Here is a 21772-nt window from a genome sequence, read left to right as displayed (position 1 = left end):
AACATGTATTTTGAGACAATGTTTTAAGAAAACTTTGATCTTTTGCCAAACAGATGGAATATATTATTCTTAAATGTGCATGAAATTTATTTAATTAAAAATAAACCATGATTTAACGTGGATTTTTGCAAATTAATTAATATGAGCGCTCGCTCACTCTTTTATTACGAAACAGAGTTAGTTTTATTTATGTCTAATGACGTGGCCGGATCTGAGACGTTAGAAACAGTAGAAATCAACGGCGACCGTTTCTCCGTACCATTTACTTCAACTCCGATAGAGGCAACACCGTGAGACAGACAAAGTACGGACGCGATAACATGGCGAATACGGTGGCCGGTTTGTCCCCCGTTTCGGCTCCAATCTATTCTCCGATAACTTTTAATCGAAAGCCAATCAATTTCCACAAGCCGCATCTTCTCTCCTACAAGCAAAACAACCCTGTATCTGCTCTTCAACACAGGTCCCAAAGCTTAACTCTTTCCTTTGATGAGTCACGAAAATCTCCCAAAGTTGCATCCTTTTTGATGTTTCTTTCAGGTCAAGAACTGTTCGAGTGGTAGAGGAGGGAGCACGCAAGCGAAGGAAACGGTTGTTTTCTGTTTTTGGATCTCTCACTGATGATGATTCCGAGTTAAACCCAGAAGAGGAGGTAACTCACTTTCAGTTTGGTCTTAAATGGTGTTTGTGTCTTTCTCTCTGAGACTTTGTTTATTGCAGGGACAGGTTGCTTCTGTAGATATTAAGCTGCCAAGGAGAAGTTTGCAAGTGGAGTTCAGTTGCAACTCATGCGGAGTGAGAACTAAACGGCTTATCAACCGTTTGGCTTATGAGCGTGGCCTTGTCTTTGTCCAGGTACACACCACATGTTCGCTTAATTGTCCTGAGAGAGCTTATTAAAAGTTTTTGTTCTTCCTGTGGCAGTGTGGAGGATGTCTTAAGCATCATAAGCTGGTTGACAATCTTGGTCTCATTGTTGAGTATGACTTCCGCAAAGAAACCTCCAAGGATTCAACTACTGATCAAATTTGATTTGTTTTTTTTTTGCTTTCTTTCTTCTTCTTAGATATGATTAGAAATAACATATATTCCGCAAAGAATAGAGAAAAAAATGTATTATTATTTTTTAATCAATGTGTTGGTATACAATGGGGAAAAAATGTAGTTTTTCAAGTGGATATATAGGTGATAGAGCAAAAGAGATAGAAAATTTAGGCTGTCATAGCCAGAAGAGCAAGACTTCCCATTACGGTAGTGAGCCACATTCCTACCCTTCCTTGTAGCTGGTTCAATGCATTTCCTCCGTTCTGTATAACCAGAAAATAAAGAAAAAAAGTTATAAAACAAACTCAGTTTGGTGGAGTGAGAGTGTGTTTCTTTTCAAGATTCTAGTTTGAGTGTTACCGCGTTCTGGAAAGGTGATGGTGCTGGAGCAGTGTCCTGGGAATCTGTTAGAACTGGAGGAGATGGAGGGCTTGGAGGAGTTGGTGCTGGAGCTGGGGCATGGTGATGCCTCTTGTGTTTGTGCTTTTTCTTGTGCTTAGCAGGAGCTGGTGCTGGTGGTAGAGTTATTGGCGTAAGCGCTGGAGGGGGTGAGGCTGGTGCTGGTGGTGGAGAAGTTGGTGCAGGTGGTGACGCCGGTGGGGGAGAGGCAGGTGCAGGCGGTGGTGAGACGGTTGGAGCTGAAACTGGCGGGCTTTGTGGTGGTTGTGGAGGTGGTGTTGCTGGACTGATTACTGGTGCAGCCTTTGGAGCTGGTGGTGATGAAGTTGGAGTAACTGCTGGTGGAGGTGTAGTCGGTGTTGCTGGTGGCGGAGTAGCTGAAACGGGCGGGACAACTGTTGTTGGAGGCGAAGCAGTGGTAGTGGGAGGTGGAACAGTTGCTGTTGGAGGCGGAACAGTGGTTGTTGGTGGCAGAGCAGTGGTCGTTGGAGGAGGAACAGTGGTTGTTGGAGGAGGAGTACTGATGGTGGGGGTTGCTGGTGAAGCGGCAGGTCCTTGTGCATTAACACTAAAGGGAGAGATAAGAGCAAAAGCTAATAGAAGTGACCAACTCATTAAACTTGAATCCATTGTGTTTGAGATGGAAGCTCCAAGTCACAATTGGTGAAGTAATGTGTGTATATAAAGAGTTTAGGAGCATTGAGATGTCTTGAAGTATGAATGAAAAATAAAGAAAGTTTGGTGCAACGATGGGTTAGGTGGTTTAAACAGATCAAAGTCTTCATCAGAATGCTACGTTGCTTCTAACTGTAGTGGAGAAATAGGCTATAATTTCAGGTCATTATTACGCACTAATCAACTAAAAAACGTGGTTAACCATAAACAAAATGGGACTGATGCTTCCTTCCGACCTAAAAACTGGTAACGAGTCTAGATCACTGGCAATAACATTTACCTTTTCTCACAAACGTTTATTGAAGTTGAAGTTGAAGTTGTGCATTAATGTTACAACCAATGGCAATACAATGAACAAAAAGACACTGGGCATTAATATTACACAAAACGTGTTACGTGTTTTGGCTGCGTTAAACATACATAAACACTGAGGATTTGGAGGTGAGCTTCTTCTACTGACAGAAAAGCGGTAAGATCTGATGCCATCTTGTTCAGGAGTTTCAAGGGATAATGATCGGTAGGAGTAGGTGGATCTGAGTTAATAAAATTGAAGTCGAGATTAAAAATATAATGGGCTTGTTGAATATACTGGGCTTCATCTAACATATTGAAAGTGATTAGGCCGATATTGTAATTTGTAATTATGGTGGTATATTTGTTTTTGAGGATAAGTTTGCTATTTGAATAAAAAGATACAAAGATGATACAGCCCAGGCCAGATAGTGTTTGCTACGGGCAAAGCCCATAGATTTTATACTTCAATAGTTAGGAAATAGAAGAAAATACTTTGTCAAGTATAAACAGCATAGAGGAGGAAGAGAAGAGATCGCAATCATGCAGAGAGATTGTTGAAGAAGACCATCAATCCGTGATATCAAGCAGATTAGGTCTTAAGAAGTTGAAAACCAAAAAAGCATGTCAGAAGTTAAGGTAGGGTTAGAGTCTCTGTAGCTGGAGATGCTATTGCGGACTGTGGGATCAACGTACGTAATACCCATGTTAGTAGATTAAATAGAAAAGACTTATAAAAATTGATTTTGGTTGCCTCTGATATAAAATACACTTGATTTTCTAATTAACCATTTGAATATGTTTGAACTGGAATAATTAAAAAATGAATAACCTATCATATTGCTGATTGCTGATCAATCAATTAATATCGTATGAGTGAGGAAAAAATATGGGATATGATCATGTTATAGGTTATATCAATTCTTTTGAACTCTTTCAATAACGCGCAAGATATCGAAGAGGGTGAAACCCATTGACGGATCAAGACGTTACAATGAATCAGTACTACAATAAATCAAAAGTGTTAAATTCCTCTTGTATAATTATTTTATTACACTATTTAGGTTTTTCCTCACTCAGCCCTTTTAAAACAAAATCTTCTGGATCTACCATATTAAGAAAAAAGTATTAGAAACTACCACTTTTGATATTTTCTATCAGAAGTTGTTAAAAAGTACGTTATGTTCTATCAAAACATGTCCAGCTTCGAGATCTAGCACCTATAAACTTGTCGATGGATGAGTTACTTGTAAGATATATATGCAAAATATATACTAGTTTGGTTTCTAATCGACTAAGTTTAAGTGTTTAGTTAAAAAAGAGCATTATTACTAAGTGATGAGCAAGTTTTGATAATACCAGAACATATTTTGGACAAGTTTTTAATGAACAGATTGTAGAAAGTGGGTAGTTTTTAATAACGCAGTTCCAAAAAATACCTAATCCAATAAGAATTTTAGAAAGTGACATCTTCTCATAAATATTGTTTCTTCAAAAACAAAAACCCACACACTAAGGGGCCTTACCATCTGGTCATGAGCTCTTTGTTACATGAAATTCTCCGCGTCCCAAAAATGAAGGATGGTAAGTAAAATATCAAAAATAAACAATAATTGGTACGAAAAATATCTAATCTATTAAAAGAGAAGTATAAAATTAGATTATCCCTTAGTTTTCCACTATATTTACAATGACATGCCACTGGAGTTATTAATTAACCTACCTTTTAGGATTTTTGTCTTTTCTCTTCAATTAATGTATTTCCAAATCAAATTCTAGCTAAAAATAATGGCAACAATAATTAATAAACCTAGATTTTAGTATTCTTTGTCTTTTTCTATTTAATATGTGTGTTTTAAAATAATTAATTCCATATATACATTTCGCAATTACATACATTATATGTAATTATTTTACTAATTCCACATATACATAATAAATAGTACTCTCTCTGTTTTTTATATAAGTCGTTTAGAAGAATTTTTATGTTCCAAATTATATGACGTTTTCGGTTTTCTATATAAAATTTATTAACACTTAATGTTATATGACCAATGATAATATACTTTCTATTTTATTTTTGGTTGATTTGTGTTTAGATAAATAATTTAATGATGTTTTTGTTTAGAAAATATAAAAAAATTAATGATTTCTTAATCTATGTACACAATTCTAAAATGACTTATATTAAAAAACATAGGGAGTATACAACAATTTTCTTATACATAATCATAAAATTTTGAAATGTCATATTAAAAAAAATTATTGTGTTTAGAAATGTCATATTAAAAAAAAAAATAAACGGGTAAATTTTAAAATATATATTATCACTTATACAAATATATATTCATTTATGAAAAAAACTAACATCCGCGCGGGTGCGCGGGTCAAGCTCTAGTCTCCTATTATTAACGCAGATTATTGGTCCGATAGCTGTTATTTTCTGTATATCACGACTAAAACAATGTTTGTTAATTTCATAAAGGCATGATGATATAACATGGTGATGTCAGTAATGGTTTTGTTACGTGACATGTGTGTATGTATGTTTTTTCTAGATAATAGTACTCAAGAGGTTGGTTAGAAGTAGATGTTAAGGACCGGTGAGATTTGTAGGTAGAGTGACATGCGTTGGACATTAGCCAATTAGGCTTCTCTGTTTGCCTTCCCATTTCTATGCTCTTTTTCTAGTATTGTGGCAGTTAGATTTTACCAACTATTTTTCTTATCCCTTTCTTCTTCTTTTTCCATTTTCCGTCTTGCTCACTTGCTATTATTTTGTGTGTGGTCCATCGTTTTTACTTTTGTTTATCATTTTCTATTATTTTAAAATTTTAATGTTCTTTTACATTTGTTGAAGTTAACTCACTTCTCGGTATTTGTCTTTCTTAACTTGACCCTGCGGCAAAATTTGGGTTTTGTATAGGTGTTTAGTTTTATCATTGAAAGAGAGCTCTAGTTATAGAAATCAGGTTTAGAATATAGTTATCTTTTGTCGTTATCTAGAGCTTAACTGAAATTTACCAAAAAGAAAATAAAGCATTTGATGCTTTGAAAATATATTTGAATTCAAACCATACACATAAATTGAAAATTGATTTGTAAAGTGTAGCTCTTTTTTTTAGCAACGTAAAGTATAGCTCGAAAAGTAGTAATAAAAAAAAAGAGATTGAAGAGGCAAAAGAAAATAAGACAACACTAAAGTTACATATAATTGCTTCAAAAGGATGACGAAAAAAAGACCAAATATGTTGTACTGACCAAAGTGGCCTCCTTAGATGATTCGAATGGGATGTGTACGTAAAAATATCATCGGAAATGCCAAGTCTCCGATATGATATTTATACATATGAAACAACCTTCCACTTAATTTTATATGGTCCAATAAGTTTTGATGATTTAGAGATTACAAAAGTAGCACAATCATTAGTCTAAACAAATTCAATAATTAGCGATCAATCTATATACTGTTTAGTTATAGGTAGCAAGTTTTTGTATATCCTCATATTATGTATTTCCTGTGTTTCGCTTAACATCAGACGATTCTAAACGTTTTATCAATTGTTTTTACAAGATTTTGTGTGTGAGGGAAGTTGTTTCACTGTTTCGCTGCTAGTTTTGTTCTCTATTTAGAGTATTTCTAACCCAAGACCTTATTTTAAGGGGAGTAAAACTTCAAAATGAAGATTTGAGGGTTGATTACTCCAACCATGAATCCTCAAAAAATATTTTTAAAAGTTTATTTATTTGCATTATAATCTTTGATATTAACAAAAGTTACTAATATTTATGAAATAAATAACTAAAAAGCTCAAAAAAAAATTACAAGATAGTTTTGAGGTTGTAAATAGTGAAATTTCAAATTTGAGATTTCAATATTCACAATCTCGAAACTAAGGATTTGAAGTTAGGTTCAAAACTTTAAAATTTGAAGATTTGAGGTTGGGTTGAAGATGTGCACACCTGATAATGGATTGTGTTTGTTGTTTTAGTATATTCAAGTTTGTAGAGTGTACACAATATACAAAAAGCAAAAAACAAAAGAAAATGTCAAGTATACGGAAGTCTAAATTAAAATGTTAACCATGATTGAGAAAATATTTAGCATTCAATTAATTTCTCAAATCACATTTGATGGAATAATTGTCTCGGTTAACTGGAGATTCCGTAAACCGCGTGGATTTCATCGTCAACATCTTAAAGTAATTATCTTTAGGGAAAAAGTATCGTAAATACCAATCACAACTTTAGACTATATGGCTACCAACTTTATTTAATTATACAAGCACTTGAAAAAAATTATACTGGCCGCATAATTCAAATATTTCCAATAAATATCAGAGAATTAATGAATCAAAAATAAATAAATAAACATAGATCTCTTATAACATTTCAAGATTTAATGATAAAAATGTAATTAACCAGCATATAATGGAGGTTTTACTCCCAAAAACTGGAAGATCGACTCAATTAATTCTTTCGGTTTACTTTGAGTTGGTTTGGTTGCATTCTAACGTTTTCTTTGCTAAGGTCTGAGATTGCATGTCGAATCAGAATTTACAATTTGCTGTGTGTTTATCATTTGTGTTTATCATCGCTGGTAGAAAATAGACAATAGTAAATGAGGAATACTAAGTTATGGTCTATAGTCGACGATCATTAGTACTATCTTTTAACAAAAAAAAATTAATTATGGATTTTAGCTTTCTGTCGGCTCCTACCATCTTCGTGGCAAGCTCTCATTATTCATGTCAACGTCAATTATTTATTTTCTTCCCGTCAACGTCGATTCATGAATAAATAATCGGTATCATGCATTACTGCATTATTTATAAATTGTTCATACTTCACACGTACGGACATTTTAGAAACTTCTTTGCTCTTAATTTCTTTAATTTGCCTGATACCGATGAGGAGACACCCACCGAAGATATATAAATAACCATTACAAATAATCAAATGTTGGACACCGTTTTGTAGCTTGGTAGATTTATGAGTACTTTGGATCATGTTTAGGGAGTATGTGTATCTCTATCATCGTGTTCGAAATATATTACTGCGTCAATATATGTAATTATTCAATGTATGTTTGCTTAATGAAAATTATGGTAGGCTTTGTAAACAATTGACAATAAGGGATAACTGAATAAGACATAATTTGTATTATATAATTACTGAAGCTACTCTCGTTTGCATGGGGAATCTTGGGGATATTCTCATGGGCATATTAGTCTTTATTGAGAGTGTGGCATCTCGTTGCATTTGCATAAAACAAATTATGTTTTTTGAAGCTAAATTCATAGTATATTACAACTTTAAAATAGAAAACTAATTTTTTTTATCGTAGATTAGATGTACCAAGAATTACCACAAACCAACGGACCAGTAACTTGAAAAGTTGCGCAATCGATACTTTGACTAGTGAACCCGACCCAGGAATAGATGCAAATTATTTCGTGCCAAACGGTCACCACGCATACAATACAGCTCGAGTGTTTCGGTAAGAGAAACAAATAGCGGTGTTGTTTAATCAGAATTTAGGTTCCCTCTTAGATTTTGTCTTTCAAGATTATTCAATATATATATATATATATTGTAAAACTTTTATCTTGATTCCCAATGAAAAAACATGAATATATTTAAAACATAATCAAATATATTTAGTTTTCTGAATTGATTTGTTAATTAGGTTAACATTGTATTAGTTCGATTTACCGGATTAAACGCATACGAAAATACTGCAGACTGCTGACTTTGTCATGTTTAGACAAATGCATTAAAAGTATTTGGATAAAGTGACATATATACAATATATTTATGTGTTATCATGGTGGTTAGAATATAAGAATAAGAATTTAGTACAGATATCCAGATAATAAACAAAATTATCCCAAATTCAGATATTTTGAGAAAATCCCAAATCTTGAATTAGGTCTACGAATCATATAAAATCTAATTGCTCAACTTTTTAAACAACTTCTAAACTACTGGATAAGCCATCAATAAAAAAAATTAAATTGGCACACATCGATGTCATATTATAATAAAATACGAGTCGACCTCTGAACACCGAGATAAGTCATGCGACATAAAGCAATTCAAACGTTAGTTATATGAAAAAATCGGATGCGTTCTCATTCGCCGTAAAGTGAAATTCGCTTGGTGCCATAATGACAAGTACCAGTGTACCACATATGATCAATTACCATATATGACCAATTAATTAACTTTTAGAGTTCTGATTCTAAGAGTGAACGAAGCAAATCGTTTATACATACAGAGTAAAAAGTTGAGTTAGTGTGCATACATACATGGTGATGATGAATTCTACAAATTAAGATCACCCGTAATACTTCATTTATGCGTATATGTACCTTGTGACTTTATGATAGTTTCTTTTTTTTTTTGTAACACAACTTTATGATAGTTTCTATTGCTGACTTTTGCAATAAACAAAATATTTTTTATTGTACTTTTGTGTATTTTAAAAAACAAATATTAAAAATAAGTTACCTCATAAATATTACTTCGTACCAATTATCAAAATATATAAAATTGACAAAAAAATAAATTCATAATATTAAACAAACAAATATTAAAAATAAATGACCTCATAAATATTACTTCGTACCAATTATCAAAATATATAAAATTGAGAAAAAAATAAATTCATAATATTAAACTCGACTAGTGACACAATAACAACTACAATACTTCCACTGAGAGGGGACGCATTAGGCCATTCATCTAGCATTAACTAAGGTTAAGTCACGTACATCTTCACACATCGTGAATTTGAATTCACTAACGCTAAGATCTACCCACGAATCCACGATCACACACTTTTTTTTTAACTGCACGATCACACACTTTATGTCAGAGGTACATATATTTTCTTCAACGCTGTTTATAAGCTGGCTAGACACGAAAATTAGACCTTAGATCACATTTTGACAAAAATGAACCTACTCTCGCGTCTCCCGTTCTTAACCACCGAAGCCATATTCATTCAATAAATGATGCATACCGAACTATACAAAGCCGGTGGCATGTTTTATGCATTAAATCCAAAGTCCCCTAATAACCCGTACCAAATTCTTGAGAATATAAAGTCATTCCCCCAACTCATTGAGCAAAAAAATATTTCATTATTAGCACTATTATGATAAATTGAGTGTTTGTGAGATTTTGAATTTTAAACCAAACAAAAATGTGCATATGATATGTTGACATGCATGATCTTCCATGTTTAAATTCTTTTATCTAAATTGTTTGAACTACCATCCATTCTTGTATTGGATCAGATCTGATTGAGTTAGCTCAAAATTCCCTTCACTATATAGTCTATAAGCAATCCAACAGTATCATAAAAAAAAGATATCTCCATATGATCTCAAGACTGTGGTTTTGTCTGGTGGGATCGGATCAACTTAATAATATGACTATGGAAGATCGGTTTTAGTGTGCTTTTGGTGAGTCTTATGTGACGTGACTACCTTCGTTCATCAGTACTCATTATAATATGAAATTTTGCAATCAACATAAGAACATCTTATATTTAATTATTCCATTTTTTATAGAGTTGTACTCATTATATATATTATTAGTCAAAGAGAAAATGAAGAAAAGTAATATGAGCATATATAATGGTTCAAAAATAGAATAATATCACATTTTAATTAGAGTAATTAAAATGTACAGTCCTCCTATTTATGGTTGGGTTAAGACCAGAAGGATCAATCCTTTGTTGCAAGAGTTTAACAACAAAGGTACGGGCATTTTTATACTACTAATAAAGAGAGAATATCTATACTACTAATTAAATAAGAAGAATTCATTCATGCAATAGATGAATTTTAAAGTGTGTTTGACCCGCATTTTGTGTGTTGGTCTCACCTTCTCTCCGCCACGACGGCGCATCTAATGTTCCTCCAATCGATTCTTCTCCTTCTTCATCTCTCCCCTCTCTAACCAAAATTAATTCTCACTTCTTTTTTTTTTTTTCTCGTATGTTCTTCTGATAATCTGACAATCATTAGAACATACAAATAATTAAAAAAAAAGAAGTCCAGTTTTCTGTGTTCTGTCTGTACACAGAGCAAACGTTTGTTTCCTTCTATTGAATGCTTTTAATTATTTTTCTTTTATGAGAGGATTTGAGATTTGCTGTTGTTATTCCATCAAACATTATTATTAATTATTTCTAGAAAGGGAACCATGACTTGTCCGAATCTTGGCACTTTCTCTCTGTTTCTTTCTTCCTCGTCCTCTTCGTCTTCCCAATTTGTTTGGATTGGCAGAAGATCATTCTGGCTATAAATTCATAAAAATCCATGAGATCTCTCTCACTCAAGCTCCATTTTCTTGGTTTATCAGATTATAAAGATCTTCACTTTCTCATAGATCACAACCTTTCGTAAACACCCTTCTTGATCTCAGCTCTCTCTCACACTTCTAAATCCATTTTCCCTAGAGAAAAAAACTCTCATTTTCCCGACAAAGAAAGAAAACAAATTTAGGTAACCGGAGAGAGTCGCAGAAAACGAGGTCGGAGAATAAAACCAGTCACGGTCTTGTCTGCTTTTCTCCTCGGTTGGTTTGAGGTCCTGCCTTAATCTCTACTGTCTTTTTTTCTTTTCTTTTTCTGTAATTTAAAAAAAGCCAAAAAATGATAACTTTTATTTTTCTTCATTTTAAAAATATTCTCGCGGGTATATTAAAATAATAATTCAGTTCTGTCTGAAAACAAGTTTTGTTTTTGTACTTTGAATATCCAAAAAAAGATTCAAACTTTGTTTCTTTCTCCTGTAGATCTCTCAATGGCAGGAAGTGGACTAAAGAGACGAAGGAGGAGAAGAATACACTTGAGCAAGCTCTACACACTCACGTGCACTCAAGCGTTTTTCAAGCAAGACCACTCTCAAATCGGAGGACCCGGTTACTCTCGTCTCGTCTTCATCAACGAGCCTGATTCACCCGAAGCTGACTCGAGCAGCTACAGCGACAACTACGTGAGAACAACCAAGTACACTCTCGCCACTTTCTTGCCAAAATCACTCTTTGAGCAGTTCAGAAGAGTCGCAAACTTCTACTTCTTGGTCACTGGGGTCCTGTCTTTCACTCCCCTCGCTCCCTATACTGCTGCAAGTGCCATTTTCCCTCTCCTTTTCGTTATTGGTGCTACTATGGTTAAAGAAGGTGTTGAAGATTGGCGCCGCAACAAGCAGGTATACTCTTTGATTCTTTCCTATGGTCTGAATCCGAAAGTGTTTATATTTGTCTGAAATATATATAATTTTTATAAGGAGATATACAAAGAATATCTTCTAGTTATTATGATAGATATCGACTCCTCCAACTTAGGAATGTTCTGTTAATATTTAGCTTGATCCTCAAGTCATGTCTATGTATATATACAATCGTGTATTGTTAATGTGCGAATAAGATTGATACATTCCTTACAATTTTGTGGTGTTAGGATATTGAGGTGAATAATTGGAAATTTAAAGTGCATAGAGGAGATGGTAACTTATGTATGGTCTTGTTTAATGTTCAAAAATTGCTAGGGAGTGGTTAGGTGCATTATAGAAAACTATTGTTTAGGCGGACTTCTAGACAGATTTTTTGAACAGGCTTTTTAAATATTTGGATTGAAAAAATCGTTTTGTTCAAACCCGATTTACCGATACACCGATTTTTAGGTTTAGCTCCAGTTCGGTTTTTTTAATATTCGGGCTTTTACTGTTCAGCTCCAATTCGGTTTTTGGGTTTCGGATAATATGCCCATGACTAGTCTTTTTCTTGATCTTATCTGAAAGATACAAGCATTTTCATGTTATTAGGATATTGAGGTGAATAATAGGAGAGTTAAAGTGCATAGAGGAGATGGGAACTTTGATTCCAAGGAGTGGAAGACTCTAAGCGTTGGAGACATAGTGAAGGTAGAGAAGAACCAGTTCTTCCCTGCAGATCTTGTTCTCCTTTCATCTAGCTACGAGGACGCTATCTGCTACGTAGAGACAATGAACCTAGACGGCGAGACCAATCTCAAAGTCAAACAAGGACTAGAAGTCACTTCTTCCTTAAGGGAAGACTTTAACTTCAAAGGCTTTGAAGCTTTCGTCAAATGCGAGGATCCAAACGCCAACTTGTACTCCTTTGTCGGCACCATGGAGCTTAAAGGAACCAAGTACCCTCTCTCCCCTCAGCAGCTTCTCCTCAGAGACTCAAAGCTCAGGAACACCGAGTTCATCTTCGGCGCGGTTATCTTCACAGGTCACGACACAAAGGTCATACAGAACTCAACTGATCCTCCTTCCAAGAGAAGCATGATTGAGAGAAAGATGGATAAGATCATCTACCTCATGTTCTTCATGGTGGTTCTGATGTCATTCATTGGCTCCGTCATCTTTGGAGTCACAACAAGAGATGACTTCAAGGACGGTGTGGTGAAGAGATGGTACTTGAGACCAGACAGCTCGAGCATCTTCTTTGATCCCAAGAGAGCTCATGTTGCTGCCTTCTATCACTTCCTAACAGCGGCTATGTTATACAGCTACTTCATTCCGATATCTTTGTATGTCTCGATAGAGATTGTCAAAGTCCTTCAGAGCATCTTCATCAATCAAGACATCCACATGTACTACGAGGAAGCCAACAAGCCGGCTCGTGCAAGAACCTCTAATTTAAACGAGGAGCTTGGTCAGGTGGATACAATTCTCTCCGACAAGACGGGGACGTTGACTTGCAACTCCATGGAGTTCATCAAGTGTTCTGTCGCCGGGACGGCTTACGGCCGCGGTGTCACTGAGGTTGAGATGGCTATGGGAAGGAGGAAAGGCTCTCCTCTGGTGCTTCAGGGCAATGAGAGCGATGATGTGGAGTACAGTAAGGAACCGTTTGCTGAAGAGCCGACAGTGAAAGGGTTTAATTTTAGAGATGAGAGGATAATGAATGGGAACTGGGTCACTGAACCTCACGCTGATGTTATTCAGAAGTTTATGAGATTACTCGCGGTGTGCCATACGGTGATACCTGAAGGGGATGAGGACACAGAGAAGATCTCTTATGAGGCTGAGTCTCCTGATGAAGCAGCTTTTGTTATTGCAGCAAGGGAGCTTGGGTTTGAGTTTTATAACAGAACTCAAACTAGTATATCTGTAAGAGAGCTTGATCTTGTGACTGGTAAAAGAGTTGAGAGGCTGTACAAAGTGCTGAACGTTCTTGAGTTCAACAGCACTAGGAAGAGAATGTCAGTGATAGTGCAGGATGAAGATGGGAAGCTCTTACTACTTTGTAAAGGAGCAGACAAGTAAGTGTGACATATGACTTCAGAAACCAAGTATACATTATCTTCCTTTGGAACTTACTTTGTTTCTTTGACCAGTGTTATGTTTGAGAGACTTTCTAAGAACGGTAGAGAGTTTGAGGTGGAAACAAGGGACCATGTGAACGAGTACGCTGATGCAGGGCTGAGAACATTAATACTTGCATACCGTGAACTTGACGAGAAAGAATACAAAGATTTCAGTGTGAGAATCAGTGAAGCAAAGAGCTCGGTTAGTGCTGATAGAGAATCATTAATAGAGGAAGTCACGGAGAAAGTTGAGAAAGACTTGATCCTTCTTGGAGCTACTGCTGTTGAGGATAAACTCCAAAATGGAGTAAGCATAGCCACTGATGTTATACATATATAAATCATTTTTAGAGTATTAAAAAAACACTTTTATCTTATCCCTTTTATCATTGATGTTTTTTAGGTCCCTGATTGCATTGACAAGCTAGCACAAGCAGGAATCAAGATTTGGGTTTTGACTGGTGACAAAATGGAGACCGCTATCAATATTGGGTATCTATTTTTCTGGGTATCACCTACTCTTTTGAGTTCATGCATATAGTTTTTTTTTTTGTTTATTCTATCCACTCTATGAACTCTTTTGTTTGTATATCTTTGTACAGTTTCGCCAGTAGTTTACTCAGACAAGACATGAAGCAGATCATAATCAACTTAGAGACCCCTGAGATCCACTCACTGGAGAAAACTGGAGAGAAAGATGCCATTGCAAAGGTTAAAAAAAATAAAACATTGATAGTTCTTCAGAAGATTATGTATAGATGAAATGAATCAAAGTGGTTGATTTGATCTTGCAGGCATCAAAGGAGAATGTCTTATTGCAGATAATCAATGGAAAGGCTCAGCTAAAGTATGCTGGTGGGAACTCTGATGCTTTTGCTTTGATCATTGATGGGAAGTCACTTGCTTACGCCTTGGATGATGATATAAAACACATCTTCTTAGAGCTAGCCGTTGGTTGTGCTTCTGTCATTTGTTGCCGTTCATCACCAAAACAGAAAGCTCTGGTCAGTTTCTTTGGTTTATACTTTTGTTGCTGTCAAGATTTTTCTCAAGAAGTACATGGAAAATGTAGGTGACAAGGCTAGTAAAATCTGGAAACGGTAAAACAACTTTAGCTATTGGTGATGGCGCAAATGATGTTGGAATGCTTCAAGAAGCAGATATTGGTGTTGGTATTAGCGGCGTGGAAGGCATGCAGGCTGTAATGTCAAGCGACATTGCTATTGCTCAGTTTAGATATCTGGAGCGTTTGTTACTAGTCCATGGACACTGGTGTTACAGGCGCATCTCAACAATGGTATGTACATGAGTCTCTCTCTCTTAACATAATCAAAGCCTTACTAGTTTTCTTTGTTTCACAGATTTGCTACTTCTTCTACAAGAACATTACGTTTGGTTTCACTCTTTTCTTGTATGAAGCATACACAACATTCTCATCAACACCTGCTTACAACGATTGGTTCCTGTCTCTTTACAATGTTTGCTTCTCGTCCCTTCCTGTTATTGCTCTTGGTGTCTTCGACCAAGATGTATCTGCACGCTATTGTCTCAAGGTAAACTTCTTTCATTACATTAAAATAGCTTTACTCTATTGACATATATATACCTTCTGTTCCCCGAAAATAAGATTTTCTTGACTTTTTTCTTGTTACATAAATATATATTTTCTATATTTTAAGAAATATTTAGTTAAATTGATTAACTATCAACCAAGTTGTATACATATATACGTAAATACTCTAGAAAATTCTTCTTTCGGGAATAATGTGTACTAAACTCTTTGTTTTGTCTTTGGTTTCACAGTTTCCACTGTTATACCAAGAAGGTGTGCAGAATGTGCTCTTCAGCTGGCGGAGGATACTTGGATGGATGTTCAACGGATTCTACAGCGCAGTAATCATATTCTTCCTCTGCAAAAGCTCTCTTGAGCCACAAGCTTTCACCCACCAAGGCAAAACCCCTGGGAAAGAGATCTTAGGAGGGACAATGTACACATGCATCGTCTGGGTTGTGAACTTGCAGATGGCATTAGCCATCAGTTACTTCACACTCATCCAGCACATTGTCATCTGGGGCTCCATCCTCGTCTGGTACCTCTTCATGACCGTCTACGGAGAGCTTCCATCAGAAATATCAACCAGTGCGTATAGAGTCTTCGTTGAAGCTCTGGCGCCGTCGCTTTCTTACTGGGTCATCACTCTCTTTGTGGTTGTATCTACGTTGCTGCCATACTTCATCTACTCCGCGGTTCAGATGAGGTTCTTCCCAATGTACCATGGGATGATACAGTGGCTGAGGTATGAGGGTCAGTGTAATGACCCTGAGTACTGTGATATGGTGAGGCAGAGATCTATAAGGCCAACAACGGTTGGCTTCACCGCGAGATTAGAAGCTAAAAAGAGATCAGTGAGGAGATCAGAGCCTGAATCATGAGTTAACCATTTTACAACTGACTTGCCAGGACGTAAATAGACTGTTAACCAGTTGTTGTACATTCTGATTCTTGAGCGCCTTGCCTGATTAACAAAGTAGATTCTTACAGTGAACTCTGAAGATTATAACATCAGACTTCCCAGTAGAGAGATAGAGCCAGTGGTTGCATCTAAGTCTTTTTTTCTCTTCTTTTGCTCTTTCAATATACCTTATAAATCTATAGTGTCATTCTTAGAGCAATGAAGAGTGTATAAGGAAGTTATATACCGCTTTGTGTCCTCTTAAGACATCTTGTGCAATGAGCAATGACAAAGGAATGATCATTGGTTTCTTCTATTTCATATTGTGAGTTTCCGAAGTCTAAATCGTTTGTAGTCTCTCCTTGACGCCAGAAACTCCCAAATACAAACTCTCCCTCCATGGAGAGTTCATGCAACATCTCCTCAATATCTTCCATGCAACTAACTCTGGAGACATCATCACCAGGCAAACGCTCCTCTTCTCTGCAATCCTTATTCTTTGCAGGCAGCAATCTTCTTTTCTTTCCTCTGAGCAGCCTCCTGATGACAAACCTCTTCATCTTTTGAGCAACTTTAGAAGGCATCTTGTAGAAGACGAAGATAAAGAATTGTAGGATAAAGCACTCACAGCAGCAACAGAGGACAACACAATCTGCTGTAAAAACACCACAATCTTGTTCCATTGTTCTTGGTGCATTGGAAACTGTTGAGGTAAAACAACAAAGATATAAAGGAAGGAGGAAACATAGATTAAGAGGTTACATAGGATTGTGTCAAAGGAATATGTTCCTTTGCCAATATTGGTATCAACAATGCAACGCAAAGCAACATCCCATGTGTTTGTTTTTGCTCATAACTGTATGAAAATCCACAAGGGATCTTTAGACACTTTTAAAAAGCATTGTTTAGGTATCTTGGACGTCAAAGCAACTAACATTCTTTTGTTTCCTACTTTCCTTTGATTATACTCTCCATCATGGTGAATCATAGGGGTAAATGAGTCTTCTTAAATGTATAGCTTGAGCCAGATGAACACGTTCTTATATGAGACACAGAAAGATCCTTGTTGTTCTCAGAAAACTTGAAGGTAAAGATTTTTTAAAAAAAAATAGATACATAAAAAAAAAATAGATACAAAAAGTGCTTTCACGTAAGAAACAAAACCTCTCCTGTTCAAGAACATAAGTAAACCTTTATTCCTCATCTTCCTCTACCACATGCTCCTCTATTTCTGCAAATTGTATTTGGTAGTCTCTTTAGTTTTTCACCATATGGACACAAGAACATGAACACAAGTCAAGAGTAAACAAAGAAACAAAAGGAGATTCATACTGTTTTGAGCACTCAAGAAAGTGGGATTGGGAGCTTTTCAGACAAAACTTGGATGTTCTTGATAGTTTTGTTGCTTCTTAGCGCCGAGAGATCAAAAAAAAAATCTTGTGCATAGATATTTACACGTTTTGGTCTCTGCTGTTGTAACTAGTATGTGTGAAAAAATCTGTACTGTAGTTTTGGCTACCAAATGCCATTCTTCTGAACAATCTGATCTCTGCTGACTGTTGAGCTGAGTCAAAGACCTCACTTTCACCTAGTCTCATCCCGTTTGTGAGGTCTTCCGCAGATAAACTCTCAAGAGCCCTCACAATCTGCCAATAAAAACATTTCAAATTTCTAAGCAAAAGTGAAAAACTCTTGAGAGTAAACAAGAATAGAAAATGTTATGTACTTGTCCCATCCGGGGTCTCTTGGCAGCTGAATGGCGCACACAGGCTCCTGCTGCTTCAATCATTCTAAACATTTCGGAATCCACATAGTTTCCTCCAAGCTTAGGATCTGCTAAAGAACCAAACTCCTCGGTTTCGATGGCATGACTTATCAGTGGCCGTGCCTGAACAACAACAGAGATGGGAAACAGCATAAGGACTAATCATGTTTTACATGTTAAGGAAGGTTCGTGTGTACCCATTCAACAAGGCTCTCCTCTCCAAGTGGTTGAGATGTATCAACAGGTTTACGTCCAGTGATTAACTCGAGAAGAACAACTCCAAAGGAGTATACATCTGATTTCTCTGTTAGCTTCCCACTTGATGCATATTCAGGTGCCAAGTAGCTGCAAAAAGATGAATGAGCAAAAATAAACATCAACCAGATACCAATCTTGTGACCTTTAATCAAACTAGGCAAGCAAGAATGTACCCAAATGTTCCCATAACCCTTGTGGTGATATGAGTGTTACAATCAAGAGCTAATCTTGCAAGACCAAAGTCAGAAACCTACAAGAGAGTGAGAGGTTTAGATATTGTCAAAGTCACCAATAATCAGAGCCGGTTTTGGGCATAGCCAAGTGAAACATTAAACTATAGCCTACAAATTTTTTGAAACGAATTACATAGAGGTTCCCAAAATTGTAAAACAAAAAAAAATTATCAAAACCTTCACTAAATCTCCTCAAAACCTCAGGGCCGGCGGTAGTCACCATCTAACTAAAACCTTGAAAAATCAAGAATATGGGGAGTAATGTGTTACCCGAGAATCAAAGTTGTCCTCTAAAAGAATGTTAGAAGACTTAATGTCCCTGTGGATGATCCGCGGGTGACCTGACAATAGACATCTCAGTAAGAATATCCAAATGGTTTAAAAGGTTACAATCAAAAGCAAGAAAAAATGACTGAAAAGGTTAAAACCAGTGAGGTGAGAAGCAACTTACAATCTTCATGGAGGTAAGCTAGTCCACGAGCCGCACCAGCAGCGATTCTAACACGTGTTGCCCAGTCCAGAACCTCTTTGGATACTATTCAGAAGACGTAATGTAAATACCAGTTGTGTGTGCATGCATGTATATTATGAATTGTAAAATGCTCTTTTACTTACCATGAAGGTGGAAGTAAAGGTCGTTGTTAGAGACAAAATCATAAATAAGCAATCTACGGTCATCAGAGATGCAATGTCCCACGATGGAAACCAAATGACGGTGATGTATTCTGCTAAGCGTCTCAACTTCAGCTTTGAACTCTCTGTCACCTTGTCCTCCACCTACTTTAAGTTGTTTCACAGCTACAACTCTCCCATCTGGTAACACCCCTTTATATACACAACCAAATCCACCTTCTCCTAATAGATTCTCTTCCGAGAACCCGTTCGTTGCCTTGACAAGTTCTTGGTAAGAGAACAAGGCCTTTGAGTTGCCTAAGCCGCCTGATTCTGATTGTGAGAAGTACGTGTGATGATGGCTCCCTGGTGCAGATGACTGCGTTCTAAAGAAAGCTGAGTCTGTGCATGCGTAGTGAGAGATCAAGAAATGGCATTATGTAAGAAACAAAAGTGACATGTTAATCAAAGTAGTACCTGATCTTGGTGATGGTGTGACGTAGCCACCACTAACAGCTGAAAGCCGTTTTTCTCGTCTTCTTATGCACCAGACAAGGAGGCCAATGAGACTGAACAACAGAAGCGCCACTGCGACGGTGATGCCAAGGATAGGTCCAGCACCGATGCCACTAGTACTATGAGTTGGATTTGAAGTATCAGGAGAACTAGGAGTAGGGTTGTTTTGAGGTGGATTGTTGGGACCTGGTACAGGAGGAGAAGAGAATGTTGGTGGTGGCAAAGAATCTGAAGGCGGTGGACTGGTGTTTTCTGGTGGTGAAGGAGGAGACTGAATGGGACGATCTGAAGGCGGCGAATGAGAAGGAGGAGATGAAGGGGGACGCCTTGAAGGCGGTGAAAATGGAGGGGGAGACTGAATAGGACGCTCTGAAGGCGGTGAAGGTGGAGGTGGAGACTGAACGGGACGTTCTGTAGGCGGCGGAGGAGGAGAGCGTTGTGAGGTCGGTGGCAAAGGAGGAACAGATGAAGGAGGTGGAGGGGAAGAAGGTAATGGTGGAGCTGATGGAGGTGGTGGGGGAGAGGCTTGCGGTGGCTGCACAGACGGTGGTGGCGGTGGAATTGCAGGAGGAGGTGAAGAGATCACTGGCTGTGGCGGTGGGGGAGGAGAGGTCTCAGGTGGCTTTGGCAGAGGAGGAGGAGGAGGTGATCCATTTGGTGGTGAGGTTGTAACCGGAGGAGGAGCTCCGTTTGGTGGCGGTGGTGATGGAGAGGGCGGCGGTGTCACCGGTGGTGGCGAAGTTGCATTGTTACTAGGAAGAGAATCGCCCAAAGGCAGCGAAGTCACGGGTGGTGGTGTAGCCGGAGGAGAAGACAGAGACGGCGGCGGTGGTGAAGTTGCATTGTTACTCGGAAGAGAATTGCCCAAAGGCGGCGAAGTCACCGGTGGTGGTGTGGCCAGAGGAGGAGACTGAGACGGCGGTAGTGAAGTTGCATTGTTATTCGGAAGAGAATTGCCCAAAGGAGGTGAAGCCACCGGTGGAGTCGGTGGAGAATTTGAAACAGGAGGTTGTGCCGGCGATGTAGCCATCTAAAATTCCGACAACAAACCAAAACAAATCTACTTTCTTATCACCGACACGCTTCTGGGTCCACCAAACTCTTACTAACCGGAAAAAAACACTTAACGTGAAGAAGCGGCAACTCTGCCTTTGATAAAACCCTAAATGACTCCAACCACAAACCAAAGAGAAACGACGACGAGGATGATCTAGTTAGATCACTCAGACAAAGCCAGATCACTGGGATTACCTCAGATCTGTAAGACCTTCTTCACTGGAACACAACATAAAATGAAAAGTCTTCAGCCATTAAAAGACCAAAAAGGCATGCTACAGAACACAAGTAGCTTTTTTTTTTTTTTTTTTTTTTTTTTTTTTTTTTTCTCCTCTCACTCCCAAACACAAGTAGCTTTGTCTCCTCTCACTCCCAAACTTGAATCTGTAACAATGAATCGAATGTTCTTCTCGGCTTCAAAAACAAGAAACTATTTTATTTTTTTTCTGCCTCCTTTTCTGGGAATACTTCAATGCTACGTCAAAATCAACGTCGAAAAATCGAGGTCTTAATTGTTTGCTTTTCTTATAAGGAAATAATTAAATTCATAACCATAACCGATCCAAATAATCAAACTATGCCACTTACCAAAATTTCTTTTTTATTTTAATATATAATAACGCGCTTTGTCATCAATCTATCGATAATATATAAGAAATATTGTCTCTAGTGTATCAATCAATCTCACATGACATCTGACATTCTTTTTTTACTTTACGTTAAGTAGACGATTGACCATAAATTATAAATCAATTAACTGTAATACAAACACTGATAAATATATCAAATTCTTTGACAAGATAAAAGATAAATATATCAAATTGTGTATTTATGTTTCTTAGCTTTTTTCTACTAAACTGACATCGTGACGCTGTTCTTAGTGTTCTATAGTATTTAAGATGTATATTTCAAGTTGACTTTTCTAAGATGTATATTTGTCGAGTTTATAGTTTGACTTGACTGTTTGAGAAATTAATTTATAATTCTCGGTTGCATATATATTTACGTTTTTTTTTTCTTGACATCGTACATTTTTAAAAGGATAAAGTTTCGTATATTTTATTAGTAGTTTCATTTATAGCACATGGCATCTACAGACTTTTACAGATATACA

At 36.9% G+C, this 21772-nt stretch overlaps 5 protein-coding genes across 7 annotated transcripts; 2 read left to right on the top strand and 3 right to left on the bottom strand.

Annotated features, from left to right (window-relative positions):
• Positions 1–181: 181 nt before the first annotated feature.
• LOC103831284 (mitochondrial protein import protein ZIM17) lies at positions 182–1173 on the top strand. The gene is made up of 4 exons (XM_009107174.3): positions 182–463; positions 541–652; positions 721–855; positions 925–1173. The coding sequence occupies exons 1-4, from the start codon at positions 321–323 to the stop codon at positions 1030–1032; spliced, it is 498 nt and encodes a 165-aa protein (XP_009105422.1). The 5' UTR covers positions 182–320; the 3' UTR covers positions 1033–1173.
• LOC103831286 (lysine-rich arabinogalactan protein 19) lies at positions 1099–2172 on the bottom strand. Its single transcript, XM_009107175.3, has 2 exons — positions 1405–2172; positions 1099–1307 (listed from the first exon to the last, which is right to left on the bottom strand). The coding sequence occupies exons 1-2, from the start codon at positions 2071–2073 to the stop codon at positions 1212–1214; spliced, it is 765 nt and encodes a 254-aa protein (XP_009105423.1). The 5' UTR covers positions 2074–2172; the 3' UTR covers positions 1099–1211.
• A 2670-nt stretch (positions 2173–4842) lies between these two features.
• Positions 4843–16534, top strand: LOC103831282 (putative phospholipid-transporting ATPase 9). 2 transcript variants are annotated; one of them, XM_009107171.3, is made up of 10 exons: positions 4843–11012; positions 11221–11636; positions 12252–13720; positions 13796–14072; positions 14169–14257; positions 14368–14476; positions 14560–14769; positions 14838–15062; positions 15127–15318; positions 15569–16534. In XM_009107171.3, the coding sequence occupies exons 2-10, from the start codon at positions 11229–11231 to the stop codon at positions 16196–16198; spliced, it is 3609 nt and encodes a 1202-aa protein (XP_009105419.1). In that variant the 5' UTR covers positions 4843–11012; positions 11221–11228; the 3' UTR covers positions 16199–16534. The 2 variants fall into 2 exon arrangements, with proteins under 2 accessions (XP_009105419.1, XP_033130198.1); XM_033274307.1 differs by lacking the exon at positions 4843–11012 and having other exon boundaries at positions 11094–11636.
• On the bottom strand, positions 16412–16965 carry LOC103831283. Its single transcript, XM_009107173.3, is given in 2 exon segments — positions 16412–16514; positions 16516–16965. Coding segments are annotated over 2 exon segments (471 nt in total). The 5' UTR covers positions 16902–16965; the 3' UTR covers positions 16412–16429.
• Positions 16966–17231: 266 nt separating this feature from the next.
• LOC103831281 (proline-rich receptor-like protein kinase PERK9) lies at positions 17232–20953 on the bottom strand. Of its 2 annotated transcripts, XM_018653233.2 has the most exons (10): positions 19564–20953; positions 19090–19488; positions 18926–19009; positions 18745–18815; positions 18415–18491; positions 18181–18328; positions 17945–18106; positions 17669–17864; positions 17551–17614; positions 17232–17449 (listed from the first exon to the last, which is right to left on the bottom strand). In XM_018653233.2, exons 1-8 carry the CDS (start codon positions 20630–20632, stop codon positions 17670–17672), a joined length of 2205 nt encoding a protein of 734 aa, XP_018508749.1. In that variant the 5' UTR covers positions 20633–20953; the 3' UTR covers positions 17232–17449; positions 17551–17614; position 17669. The 2 variants fall into 2 exon arrangements, with proteins under 2 accessions (XP_018508749.1, XP_009105418.1); XM_009107170.3 differs by having other exon boundaries at positions 17551–17864.
• Positions 20954–21772: the final 819 nt, after the last annotated feature.

The sequence above is a fragment of the Brassica rapa genome, chromosome A07 (assembly GCF_000309985.2).
Source record: "Brassica rapa cultivar Chiifu-401-42 chromosome A07, CAAS_Brap_v3.01, whole genome shotgun sequence".
In the NCBI taxonomy this organism is placed as follows: domain Eukaryota; kingdom Viridiplantae; phylum Streptophyta; class Magnoliopsida; order Brassicales; family Brassicaceae; genus Brassica; species Brassica rapa.
This window is presented reverse-complemented; position numbering and strand designations above follow the sequence as displayed.